The following is a 13,022-nucleotide window of genomic DNA, read 5'->3' as shown; positions in this document are numbered from 1 at the left end:
TATTACTGTTATAACCATCATTGTAACTGTATCAATTTGCTAATGTTATCCTCCTCTTTAGGAATCTATCAGTGACTTCTACTGGTACTACTCTGGCAAAGATGTCATTGATGATACAGGAAAAATCAACTTCTCCAAAGCTTTATCTGTAGCCAAGCAGATATTCAACTCACTGACTGAGTATATTCAGGTAAGAAGCTGAGCCCTCTGCAGCAATATTAGCAATGTTGAATCTGCAATATAAGTCGCTAACAGCTATCATCAAATAGCTTATGTTTTTTTTTTCTCTCATCTTTGCCATCATCTGCCTTTTCTACTTGTCCTCTTTCAGGGCCCATGTATTGGGAACCAGCAGAGTCTGGCCCACAGCAGACTGTGGGATGCAGTAGTGGGCTTCTTGCATGTATTTGCCAACATGCAGATGAAGCTATCTCAGGTAAACTAAACGCTTTTTGTACTTCTGCAAGATGTTTTACAAAAACTAAAAATAAGATATGTCAATAAAAATCTGTCTCATGTCACAAATATCCATTTACATGTAACTCATGTTGGCTGTAACTTGGAAATAAGATATATCTTTTGATATCACTAGAATACATAGTTGTAGTTACAAGAAGTACCTAGACTGATACATTGACATGGCCAATATTTTCGGCCCATTTCAGCCTAGTACAGTCATATTGTATTGGTGTATATGTGGGGACAAAAGTAATTCAAAGGTGCAATACAGAAAGGCCAAAAATATATTTGAGTAGTTTAGAGCACTGAAAAGTTTATTTTTCGAATTAAAAATGGCACAGGTACTGCTCCTTATCAAAAGTGTGTTCGGGGGACGATGAAGTCCTAACAGACCTTTTTAAACTCCCAAATATTAAAAACACTATGTATTGGCCTCCAAAATCCTGTATCGATCAGGACCAGGTTCCATGTGCAACTATGACATATTTATAGATGTACAGATTATGACGTGAAAGTATATTTTACTTCACTAGGTAATTCACAAAATTTTTTACCGAACTAATAATGAGCCTTTATTTGAAAATGCACTTGTAGATGAGGCGTTAACAATAAAACTTTGTGTCCCAGTGAAGCTTTAAGAAAATGTCTCTTATCTCCCTTTAGGATGCCAGTCAGATTGAGCTGTTGAAGGAGCTGATGGATTTACAGAAGGACATGGTGGTCATGCTGTTGTCTCTGCTAGAAGGTAAGAGCCTGAGGCTGCCATTCAGTGACTAAGAAATTACGAGAGAGAGTGTAAAAATCATTGTTGACTTAAAATCTTGATATATCTGAGATGAGTCTACTACGTGTCTATATTGTTTTGAGTAAAAGTTATAGATTAAATAATGCATTTTGTGTTTTATTTCTGAAATGAATGTTGTTCCCTCCTCAGGTAATGTGGTGAATGGCACAATTGGAAAACAGATGGTTGACACACTGGTGGAGTCTTCTAACAATGTTGAGATGATCCTCAAGTTCTTTGATATGTTCCTCAAACTGAAGGATCTAACAACCTCTGACAACTTCAAGGAGTACGACCCCGAGTTTAAAGGCATTATTTCAAAGAAGGAGTTCCAGAAGTCCATGGAGAGTCAGAAGCAGTACAGCCAGTCTGAGATTGATTTCCTGCTCTCGTGTGCAGAGGCAGATGAGAACGATATGTTTAATTACAAGGAGTTTGTGGAGCGATTCCATGAGCCAGCCAAAGACATCGGCTTCAACGTGGTAGTCCTGCTGACCAACCTGTCTGAACACATGCCACACGACTCCCGACTCGCTACCTTCTTGGATTTGGCAGAGAGCGTGCTCAGCTACTTTGAACCTTACCTGGGTCGTATTGAAATCATGGGCAGTGCAAAGCGCATTGAGAGGGTATACTTTGAGATCAGTGAGTCGAGCCGTGAACAATGGGAGAAGCCACAAGTCAAAGAGTCCAAGCGTCAGTTCATCTTTGATGTGGTCAATGAGGGCGGAGAGAGTGAGAAGATGGAGATGTTTGTGAATTTCTGTGAGGACACCATCTTTGAGATGCAGCTCGCTTCACAGATCTCTGAGCCGGACGAGGTTGAACAACCTGAGGAGGAGGAAGATGAGGATGGACACAGCATCCTGGACGAGCTGGCTGCAGAGGAGGCAGCTGCCCTGGAGTCTGCCTCAGCCTTCACCACTGCATGTGGCGCAGTGAAGAAGAAGGTTGCGCATGTCTGCCAAATATTTTCTATTAAAAACGTACGCAAGCGGTTCAAGAAAATCAAGAAACTGACCATCAAGGAGATTATCACAGGCTTCTTCTCCTTCTTCTGGATGCTCTTCACTGGCTTCTTTAAGGGAATCTACAGTCTCATCTTTGGTTTCTTCCACCTCATCTGGTCCTCCATGTTTGGTGGTGGCCTGGTAGAGGGTGCCAAGAACATAAAGGTGACGGACATCCTTGGGAACATGCCTGACCCAACCCAATTTGGTATCCATGGAGATGTGATAGAAGGAGAGAAAGTAGAGGCTATAGAGTCATCAGGAAACTTAGATATAGCCATGGCACCAGCAGGGGACATACCAGAGGTGGACATGATGCTGGAGATGCTGACGGTGCCTAAGAAGGAAGGAGGGAAACATCTGGAGCCTGGCCTGGGTGACGTTTCTGAGCTGAGTGCAGAGACGTCCACTACTGATCAAAAAAAGGTTTGCATTCAATATTCAATAACTTCCTTGGTGTGATTAATGATTTTAAACTCTATAGAAACCTGCCTTTCATTATCGCTACCATTCAGTCTCACAGCTCATTGATATGTATAACACTCTCAAGCAGAAAGCTGCTGCCAAGCCTGTTGAAACTCCTGAGAGCGAACCAGAAAAAGCAGAGTGAGTATAACTGAAATTAATTATCATACAGAATAAAAAAAGAACTGTTAAGTAAAAACTATAATGACTACTGCAGCACAGAGAACCAGGAGAAGGAGGATAAGCCAAAGGAGGAGGAAGCTAAGGAACCGGTGACAGAGGAGAAGCCCAAGACCAGATTGAGCCAGGCTAAAGAGCCGGCGCCTGCCTTCATGTCCAATATCTTTGCTGCTCTGGACATCTACTTGACCAAGACGCTGGTGAGGCCGGACACTGTTCTTTCAGATGGATTTCTTTGTGGCTTTGCTTGTGACAAATTCTTCAACTAAATTTTTTGGGACTCATTGTTTATTCTAATAATTGTTTCTGAAATATGAATTGTCAATTATAGAGCAGTCATGAGCTGGTCTATTATTTTCGTTACAGAACTACCTGGCTCGTAACTTCTACAACCTGCGTTTCCTGGCTCTGTTTGTGTGTTTTGCCATCAACTTCATTCTGCTCTTCTACAAGGTAACCAAAGCAGAGCTGCAGCCATTAGTGGATAGATTGATTGACTGATCAACAGAAAATTCTGAGCAAGTCAAACAAGACTACTATTCTGACCAGACTTTCAGTGTCAACTTATTTAAAATCCTCCTTTCATGAAAAAAATTAATGCAGACATTTTTTTAGGCTAATGTGACAGTTAAGAAGTTGTATTTAGTCACTTGAAACAGGTATTTTCTGCTCATGGCAGAGGGGTACCAAAACTGTAGTTGTTTAGTATAGTATAATAGTTACTAATAGCTCAAGAAAGCATTTGAGGGAATCTGAAGGACACACAGGTGTAAGAAATGTATAATGGGAAAAAAATATAAAAATTAATAAATAAATTGCTACAGATTGCAGCAATTTTTAATTGTCTACATGATATGATTCTGTCTTTAGGTCACTGGTGAAACTGATGAGGACAGTGATGATGAAAACCAATGGGGTGAGGAGGAGGAAGATCAGGACACACTTTTTGACATGGATGAGTTTGTGCTTCAGGAGAGCACTGGCTACATGTTACCAACGCTGCGCTTCTTGGCTATATTCCACACTGTCATCTCGCTCGTCTGTGTGGTCGGGTACTACTGTCTGAAGGTGAGTATATTTATGATGCTCTTACTGCTTTAACAGTCTGTCTTCACATGGCTGAGCGTAATTTCTTTGCAGATGATACCATTGTTTATGTGAAGTTACAGTTTTAGTTACCCATCTTCAAATTTTGCTTTTAGGTTCCTTTGGTGGTGTTCAAGAGAGAGAAGGAGATTGCCAGGAAACTTGAATTTGATGGTCTCTACATTACTGAGCAGCCGTCTGATGATGACATCAAAGGCCAGTGGGATCGACTCGTGATCAACACCCCGTGAGTTGTTCACAACATTAACATGATCATTTAACAACCTTTTTTAAAATATAAGGAAAATAAGTATTTAAATTTCATTTAACATAGCTGTTTAAACAATTTAGCCAATAATTTATAAAGTGAACATTATTGGCTAAATTATGTAAACACTTTTTTTGGTTATAAAACTGTGGACTGGAGGCTTTATTTTCATTGGCAAATGCAAAACAACCGAAATACGATACGTCCAAATTTTTTAGGTCTATATGTGCAAAACAGTTGAACTAGAATAATAAAAACCTGCACCGCTTACAAGGGAATCATGTCCTCTACAGCCACACATGGACTCTCAGTAGCTGATGCTTTAACTAAATACCATCATGCAATTTAATGATCACTTTGTGCACAGACAGGACAGAAACTGAAAGTGTCATTCACCTGCAGTGTTTGTGTTGATGACACATCAACCTGATATCTGCAGACAGCCGTTATCTAGTGTTAGCTCCCCGGCAGGGACACGCTGAATAAAGTAGAATCCACACACGGTTGAGTTGACTTCCATGACCTTACATCTTATACACAGAGAGAATATCCTCAACAAACACAGGGTTCAAATCAGTGTGCAGTGTTTTCTCAGTCTCGCCCTCTCACAGATGCCATAGCGGATTTGTTCAAAAAAAGGAGAAACTTAGATCAATCAGTAATGAAAACAGTCACTAAAATAAAACATAAAAATAACATCTAAACTTTCTAGTTGAGGCCACAAGAATTAACTAATAGATGTATTTTATCTAACAGCTACACTAAGTCCTAATTCTACATTTCATTGCAGTTCTTTCCCCAACAACTACTGGGACAAGTTTATCAAGCGCAAGGTGAGTAGAGAGACAGTATTTCTGTAAGATACTGTGACTGACCTGTTCTGATGAACTTGTGCATGATATTGAGTTATTAACATCCCTCAATGTTGACAAAGTAGTTACAGCTGATTCACCTGATTTCTTAACACAAAAATATAAGATAGAACTAAATATGTAGTAATTTTATATCTGGATTCCAGGAGACTCATATCAGGGGTTGTTGAAAGTTTTCATATTCAGACTGCCTGATTTAAGATTTTGTTCCAGGAATCTATGTTAGAGGATTGTTGTTGTGATATATGCAGTGATGGTGGTGTTTCATGCATTCTCTGAGATAAAAAGTAGTGAAACTGCAGTGAAATTCAACTCTCGTTGTCATTGCTGTTTTGTGTGTGTGTGTGTGTGTGTGTGTGTGTGTGTGTGTGTGTGTGTGTGTGTGTGTGTGTGTGTGTGTGTGTGTGTGTGTGTGTGTGTGTGTGTGTGTGTGTGTGTGTGTGTGTGTTGTGTGTGTGTGTGTGTGTGTGTGTGTGTGTATTTCTATAGGTGATCAACAAATATGGTGACATGTATGGAGCTGAACGCATCGCTGAGCTCTTAGGCTTGGATAAGACTGCTCTCGACTTTGACCCCACAGTGGAGACTGAAGAGAGGGAAGCCTCCTTGGTCTCCTGGTGAGAAGTCAATCCCTCTTACTACTCCAGTATGGATGTGGACATGAAAAGTGAAAGTCTTTGTGTTTATATAACATTAGGTATCTGCACAGGAAGACGTTTATGTATATGCAGACAGGGTGACTTTTTAGACTCTAGTGGCCAAGAACAGGCTAAAAAAAAAAGAGATATATCAGCACTAACCCAGGTAATCATAGACTGACATCAGCTGGGGAAGTTAAAGTTGGCTTGGCTCAGGCCTGAAAGTTTGAACATTCCCTGACCTGAACATGTGCACTGATGCTAGTGGATTCAGGAATTAAAGTCAATCCCTGAGTTTAAACACAAGTATCTCCACATTTTACCGATAATTAGCATGACATGGACAGAGTGAGTGGAATATCAGCTCTTACTCCAAATTGAACACAATAGATTTATAGAAAACCAGACTAAACTAATAATCTTATGTTCCTCAAAATATCAACTACATCTCTAGATATTATTTGGAGTTTGCATGTTAGCAACACCATATCGTTTCTCATTGACAGGCTGAGCTCCATTGATACAAAGTACCACATCTGGAAGATGGGTGTGGTTTTGACTGACAACGTAAGTTTATTTAATGTATACTAAAAGCACTTTGTATTCACACTGCTGTGGGGGAAATAATGTTTCAGTTGTGATCAAGGTTAACAAAGTTGTTTTGTAACCTGTTTAATCATTTTCCAGTCGCAATTAATAACAGAAATAATTAAAATAAGAGTAACGCATAAAAGAAATATAAAGAGTAAAAAAATTAAAGATAAACAAATTACATATGAATGCAATTTAAATGATAGAAACATGTGTATATTCTCTGTGTGTAGTCACTGCAATTTTTCAGTATATAAAAATGTAAAATCTACATATGTCAATATGTACAATAGTATTGCAAACTATACAATAAAAGTGCAACTATACAGAGCAATGCAACCACCATTAAACCTATCATCTTTCACTAATGAGTGGCCTTCTGTCCCTGCAGTCCTTCCTGTATCTGATCTGGTACACCACCATGTCCATCTTTGGACACTTCAACAACTTCTTCTTTGCTGCTCACTTGCTGGACATCGCCATGGGCTTCAAGACCCTTCGCACCATCCTGTCTTCTGTCACTCACAACGGGAAGCAGGCAAGTAGTTCAACCAGCAGAGGGAGGCAGAGTACAGATTACAAATTCAACAAGTCACGCCACACTAATCTTTGTCTGGTAGAAAATCTTTTTCTCAAAAATTGCATATGCCCTTTTTAGTTGGAAAGTCTTAAAATTTGTTAAACATTTATGGGGTAGACTCTGCTTTTCTGTAAACAATCTGCATCTATATGTGCTCTGTGTTAGATAAACAACTAGCATGATGATTCATACTGAACACCAACATAATCAAATCAAGAAATTAACTTCTGGAAAAAAGGAAATAGACACAGTGGATATCTATTAAGACTCAGTCATCCAAGTCACAGGATATTTAGAAATGAACAGTCATGAGAAATATATTAAAGGAATTAAATACAAATAAAAAGGTGACTGGATTTTCTGTTTTATTCTTGAGGGTGTTAGGAATGAGTCATTCACAGTTTGATGTGAGAAATGTATTTTATGGTAAAGGTGAAGCAGCGTTGAAGTAACTTGTATCTGGTTTTGTGGATTTGCTTCTCACTGTTGCTGCTAATATGTTGTTATAAATGTGGTCACTGAAGGAAAAAGACTGGTTTAAACCAGTAACCTCCTATAAGGGGTACTCATAATCCCAAAGGGGGTACCCCCTGCAATTGCCAGGGGAACTTTTATTGTAGAATAGGTCAAAACAGAAATTACAATTTGATTGTAAAAACTATTCAGATGATGAGTCAACTGTAAGACCTGAAACACAAGTGTTGTGATTAAAGTAGGTAAAAAACTAGTTGGATGATGAGCAGGCAGGTGTTACAGTTAGCTAGACTGTTTTACATAAATTGCTGAAATAGATGCTATCAGTGATACATAAACAGATCTAATAAATAATTACCTAAAAGGAATGGATAAACATTTCTTGTAGGTAATTATTTCAGCTGTTCAGCAAATTATGTAAATAATTACCTACAAGGAATGGATAAACATTCTTTGTAGGTAATTATTTACATAATTTGCTCATTTGCTTATAGTTTACATAACTAGCTAATTTACAATCAATAAATGCTCAAATAATAGTTTAGCATTTAATAATATTTGAGGGTCCATCTGACAAAAAAGGTTGGGAACCAGTGATTTAGACAGTCAGTCTGTCAGTGAACAGTATGCATATGTAAATCGCAGGGCATCAATGTGGCATTAAGCAGTTCCGTCTCCAAAGTCATTGAATTCTGATTAAAGCTGCCCTGAAATCCTCAATTCAGCTGGAGAGGCCTTGAAAACCTTGCAGTTCTTTTGTGAACCACTCTCCCCATGAAAAAAAAAAGTCATGTTTGTCCATTTCTGCAAAAAAAATTACCCTCAAAATCTACATTTAAACAAGACAAGGCACAATCATTTGTGCTTCCGAAGAGGCTGCTCTTTCCTCAGCTTTCAGCTCAAATTGTCACTGGGAATAAATAGAGGTCAAATAAATTGTTTCAGAGCATCTAAGCACCAGATTTTAATGACTTTTCTCTCCTTCTAGCTTGTGCTGACTGTGGGTCTGTTGGCTGTGGTCGTCTATCTCTACACTGTTGTGGCCTTCAACTTCTTCAGGAAGTTCTACAATAAGAGCGAGGATGAAGACGAGCCTGACATGAAGTGTGATGACATGATGACGGTATGCCTGACCACCACCCACCTCCCTCTATTGATTTATGAAATAAGAGACAAAATTGAAAATAGATGATTGAACCCACTTAATCCTGGGCAGAGTAGGAACCAGAATGATGTCTTAAACAAATGAAATACAAGTTTTCCATCCTCGGTTACCACAGAATAAGATATAGCTGCACTTTACACTCATTTTAGCTTAAAAAATTGTGAAATGACTTAAGCTCTATGTGTCTTCCTCTTTTCTCTTCATAGTGCTATTTGTTCCACATGTATGTCGGTGTGAGAGCTGGAGGAGGTATTGGAGATGAGCTGGAGGACCCAGCTGGAGACCCTTATGAGCTCTACCGCATCCTGTTTGACATCACCTTCTTCTTCTTTGTCATCGTCATCCTGCTGGCCATCATTCAGGGTACAAAACCTTTATTATATCATTTCATTTATCCTGGGGGGGTTCTCACATTTAGCATTGCCTTACAGAGCACAAATACAGGTGGAAATTAGATGAGGAAATGACTTCTTTATTGCCACATTCATCAGTCTCGTCATGTATTCTACATCAGTTTAATAGTTGTGTTATAGGGTGTGTTAAAGTGCTCCCCTCATAGACTGTTGCACCCTCCTTCAGGTTTGATCATTGATGCCTTTGGTGAGCTGAGAGACCAGCAGGAGCAGGTGAAGGAGGACATGGAGGTAAGATCCGGGTCCAGCCAAGGTGGAAACTGCGTATTAGGAGGAACATTAAAATACTAAGGGTGCTTTCACACATATTTGGTGCAATTCAAACAAATTCTCGTGCATTTGCCAGGTTAGTTTGGGCTGGTGTGAAAACTTAACTTTTTTGCAAACTAAACAACTGGTCTGAGATCACCTGAAAAAGGAGGATCGCGGTTCGATTCCAGACAAACGCTGGTGGAATTTGTTTCTGGACTAAATGCAGCAGTAGTAGTGGTAGACTGTGACTGATGATCGGAAGAATGTCGAGGAAGCAACATACATTACTGTGCAAAAGTTTCAGGGATTAAAAGTAGAAATTCTACCAAAAATAAGTCAATGAATAGTGTTTTATTAGTTACCCTCAAAAACAGAAAAATATTTGATGTGACCGTCCTTTGCCTTTAAAACAGGTCACAGCTCCTCTGTGGATTTAGGCCGTCTCAGTGTCCTCTGTCTCCTCATATTGAGATCAGGGCTCTGTGGGGGTCAGACCATCTGTTGCTCACTGCGCTGATGATAGTTCTTTATGACTCGGGCTGTGTGTTTGATTTTGGCAGTTCCTCATTTAAAAGTGAGTTGAACTTAGCAGCCACAGTTTCTATCTTCCTCTGTATCACAGTAAGGTGCCTGCCTGTGTGTCATTATTCATTAAATGGGATGAGTTGCAGTCCCAACTAATAATGCTCCAAATAAATTATCATTATTTATTAAATAAACACTGTAGTCATTAAAATGCAGCATGACTTAATGTCAGTCACCAGAATTGGATGTGGGTCAGTGTAGAGTTGATAATGAAGGATCATCACCAGAACTGTAAAATTGTAGAATTGTAAAAAAGTCAGTTTGAACACAAAGCAGAACTAAAAGGCAACAAATCATTTTCTTAGTCCCCAATTAACAAAACTACAGGTGTGAAAAATCCTGAATGCAGCAGGAACAAGAGTGTTATGTGTAAGTTGACCTCCTGTACCCTTGTATCAACATGTAAACATCCCCTCTCACTCTTCTTTCAGACCAAATGCTTCATCTGTGGCATTGGCAACGACTACTTTGATCGGACGCCTCACGGGTTTGAAACCCACACCTTACAAGAACACAACCTAGCCAACTACCTGTGAGTGCAGCAACACATAAAATGACTTCACTTCAGTAAGTTAGAAGTCTTCCAGATTCACAACACTCGTCTCCTCCCATGTGCAGGTTCTTCTTGATGTACCTGATTAACAAGGACGAGACTGAACACACGGGTCAGGTATGTGACAGGAGTTTCAGAATAATCTTTCAGCCTCGACTTTCTTCTCAGTTGCATTTTATTCTGTTCAATGCGACGTAATTATGTCTGATCGATCTCAAGAAAGCAAAGAAATAAAATCCTGCACATTGGCTCCAAATTCGGGAGGTTTTACTTGTGCAACATTTCAACCCACTTGATATGTTGCATAAGTGCAGCTTAGCTGGAGGAAGAAGCAACGCGTGGGTTTACTTCGACTTTTTTTTTTTTTTATATTAACTTGTTATTGTCCTGCACCCGAGACCCAAGGTATTTTTTATTTGATGTGTACACACTGTTCTCATGTCACAAATACTGAAGGAAAATAAAAGGTTTTTTTTTCTGGAGTTCCTTCACAAATTCACCTACAGCTATCAATGATTGTTTCTGTAGAAAATATGAACAAAGCATATGGATCGACAAGGAATTAAATTGGTTCCTACAGCATAGCTCAGAGTACTGAAGTATAAAACATTTATTGATCATCGCCCTAAAAGCGACTGAAGCTACAACTCAGTAAAGGGTCACTTCATCCTAATCAAAAACATATTTTCTATTTTCCCTCTAGAGGTCTCTACCCATGCAGACAGTTGTGGTTTTCCAATATCTCAAAACCTGGCCAAATATTACTGTAACTAATCTGTATGGCAAGACATGAAGCATAACTGTTTGGAGAGTAACTCTGGAGAACTGATGCTTTAAAACTTAATTAACTCAATTAGAGCTGTAATTTTTTTTTCCCCTTTCCTCCTCCAGGAGTCATATGTGTGGAAGATGTACCAGGAGAGATGCTGGGACTTCTTCCCTACTGGAGACTGCTTCCGTAAGCAATATGAGGACCAGTTGGGTTAGAGAGGTGGGTCAGACTTGTCTATTGGCCCAAACACCCCTCTCTACTTTCCTTCTATCTGAAAGAGACAATGAACTTGACTTCACCATTAACACAACTTGAACACTCACTGGACTTTCTCTGCTGCCATGGTGTCGAAATATGTGAAGTAGAAAAAAAATAATTTAATTTTGAATTTAAATACACGTAAAAAGATAATTTAAAGAAAATTATTTTAAAACTTACAACTGATGAGTGGACGTTTGTGCATCCAAGTCCTCTTCCTTGTTACCGAAAACCGTCACTTGCCACGACGCCTCTTTTATGCAAAGTCTTCTTTTGATTCTGATTCACATTGCCTTTTCACTTGCTTAACCCCAACCTGTTGCACAATTTGTTGTGTGTAGACATTTGATACACGTGGAGGGTTACAGCATGACAACTGAATGTCTGAATATGCACATTTTCTAGTTTTAACGCCAGGATGTTAGTGTCACTTATCAAACCAACAGAATGGATGTGTGCTGCTAGTGTCGATCCAGTTAACATCAAATGAAATGAGTGAGTCCTGCTCTGCCTTTCAACGCTGGTTATAATCTGTCTGATGAAATAATGAAGATGGTTCTTCCAGGACCAGAGACGACTCACTTTACGTGTTTATCAAGAGCCGATGTGCCTTAAGAGAAACTATGCAAAAAAAAAAGAAAATCATTTTTGTCCCTCCTGACACAAGCTGTGTGCTAGTTCTGGATTAGTTACAAGCAGATTTAGCTCAAGTTAGTTTTGTGGCTTTTACATTTAAAAAAAAAGAAAAGAAGCATTTGTTGTATAAAATATAGATGACCCTCGTGTAAATGTTGCTTAGTTTGGTTTTGTTCCTAAGCTGTGGTGTCCTGCCCGCCTGCACTTCTTTCCACAGTAGAAGAACCCCACAACAAGAGGAAACCGAAAAAAACAAAACTTGGTTCAGGGATTTATTGACGACAAGATGGTTAACTGCTGTTGTATGGCCATTTCTATGTATGTAGTAGCTTTGGTAAACCGCATTTCTTTTAATGATGGGGAGGAAATGAATAAATTAATTGACGCAATAAACCAAACGTGTTTGTGACCTCTTTCACTGTCCGTCCATTACACACTCTCTTGAGGTGTGCAACTTTCATACTCACATGGAACAGAAAATTCTGTCTCTGCAGGAGGAGGTGCAGAGGGAACATTGTGACACATTCTCACAAACGTTCAAGATGTTCTGTCCCGTCTCTGCACCTCCAAACATATCGTCTCTCATTAAGCTCCAGAAACAGAGCGGAGGCTAATGTGAAGCAAAGTCTTTCAGCATGTGAGGTTAAATACTGGCTTTAAGGCTGAATGTTTCAAGTAAATTTCTGTTTGGTCTTGATATGATTTTTAAAAGGACAAAAGCCAAAGCAGAGGAGGTTCAAGTCCACTTTCCTTTACATACTCCTTTCATCAAGTCTGTCCTGGATCATTGGTGGTCAGGAGATCATGCTGTCGAGCCAGTCCTCCAGGTCCTCCTCTGTCATTTCCTGCTTGACGGAGGCCTTTGGAGGTGTGACATCTTTGTCTTTCATCTCCTCCGTCTTCTCCTCCAACACCTCCGGTGCCACCTCCTTCATTTCGGCACACACTGCAAATTAAAAGAACACAGGGAAGATTTTGACT

At 39.4% G+C, this 13,022-nt stretch overlaps 2 protein-coding genes across 13 annotated transcripts in view; one reads left to right on the top strand and one right to left on the bottom strand.

Annotated features, from left to right (window-relative positions):
* ryr3 (ryanodine receptor 3) overlaps positions 1-12,439 on the top strand; it is a 111,628-nt gene extending 99,189 nt beyond the window's left edge. For 9 of the 12 annotated variants that reach the window (XM_056404771.1, XM_056404769.1, XM_056404770.1 and 6 more), the window contains 19 exons: positions 62-190; positions 332-436; positions 1,123-1,204; positions 1,394-2,679; positions 2,804-2,859; positions 2,936-3,098; positions 3,265-3,351; positions 3,769-3,966; positions 4,101-4,231; positions 5,043-5,085; positions 5,614-5,741; positions 6,269-6,329; positions 6,745-6,891; positions 8,396-8,530; positions 8,779-8,935; positions 9,152-9,216; positions 10,254-10,354; positions 10,441-10,492; positions 11,267-12,439. In XM_056404771.1, the coding sequence (XP_056260746.1) occupies positions 62-190; positions 332-436; positions 1,123-1,204; positions 1,394-2,679; positions 2,804-2,859; positions 2,936-3,098; positions 3,265-3,351; positions 3,769-3,966; positions 4,101-4,231; positions 5,043-5,085; positions 5,614-5,741; positions 6,269-6,329; positions 6,745-6,891; positions 8,396-8,530; positions 8,779-8,935; positions 9,152-9,216; positions 10,254-10,354; positions 10,441-10,492; positions 11,267-11,362 (3,222 nt within the window). In that variant the 3' untranslated portion in view covers positions 11,363-12,439. Of the gene's footprint in view, positions 1-61; positions 191-331; positions 437-1,122; positions 1,205-1,393; positions 2,680-2,803; positions 2,860-2,935; positions 3,099-3,264; positions 3,352-3,768; positions 3,967-4,100; positions 4,232-5,042; positions 5,086-5,613; positions 5,742-6,268; positions 6,330-6,744; positions 6,892-8,395; positions 8,531-8,778; positions 8,936-9,151; positions 9,217-10,253; positions 10,355-10,440; positions 10,493-11,266 lie in introns of those variants that run through there. The other 3 variants (XM_056404762.1, XM_056404760.1, XM_056404767.1) reach the window with 2 other exon arrangements.
* aven (apoptosis, caspase activation inhibitor) overlaps positions 12,300-13,022 on the bottom strand; it is a 36,236-nt gene continuing 35,513 nt past the window's right edge. The window contains exon 6 of the mRNA XM_056404773.1: positions 12,300-12,987. Coding sequence (XP_056260748.1) covers positions 12,836-12,987 — 152 coding nt within the window. The 3' untranslated portion in view covers positions 12,300-12,835. The remainder of the gene's footprint in view (positions 12,988-13,022) is intronic.

Source organism: Seriola aureovittata, chromosome 19, assembly GCF_021018895.1.
Source record: "Seriola aureovittata isolate HTS-2021-v1 ecotype China chromosome 19, ASM2101889v1, whole genome shotgun sequence".
In the NCBI taxonomy this organism is placed as follows: domain Eukaryota; kingdom Metazoa; phylum Chordata; class Actinopteri; order Carangiformes; family Carangidae; genus Seriola; species Seriola aureovittata.
Note: the sequence above shows the minus strand (reverse complement) of the source record. Positions and strands in the feature narration are given on the sequence as shown.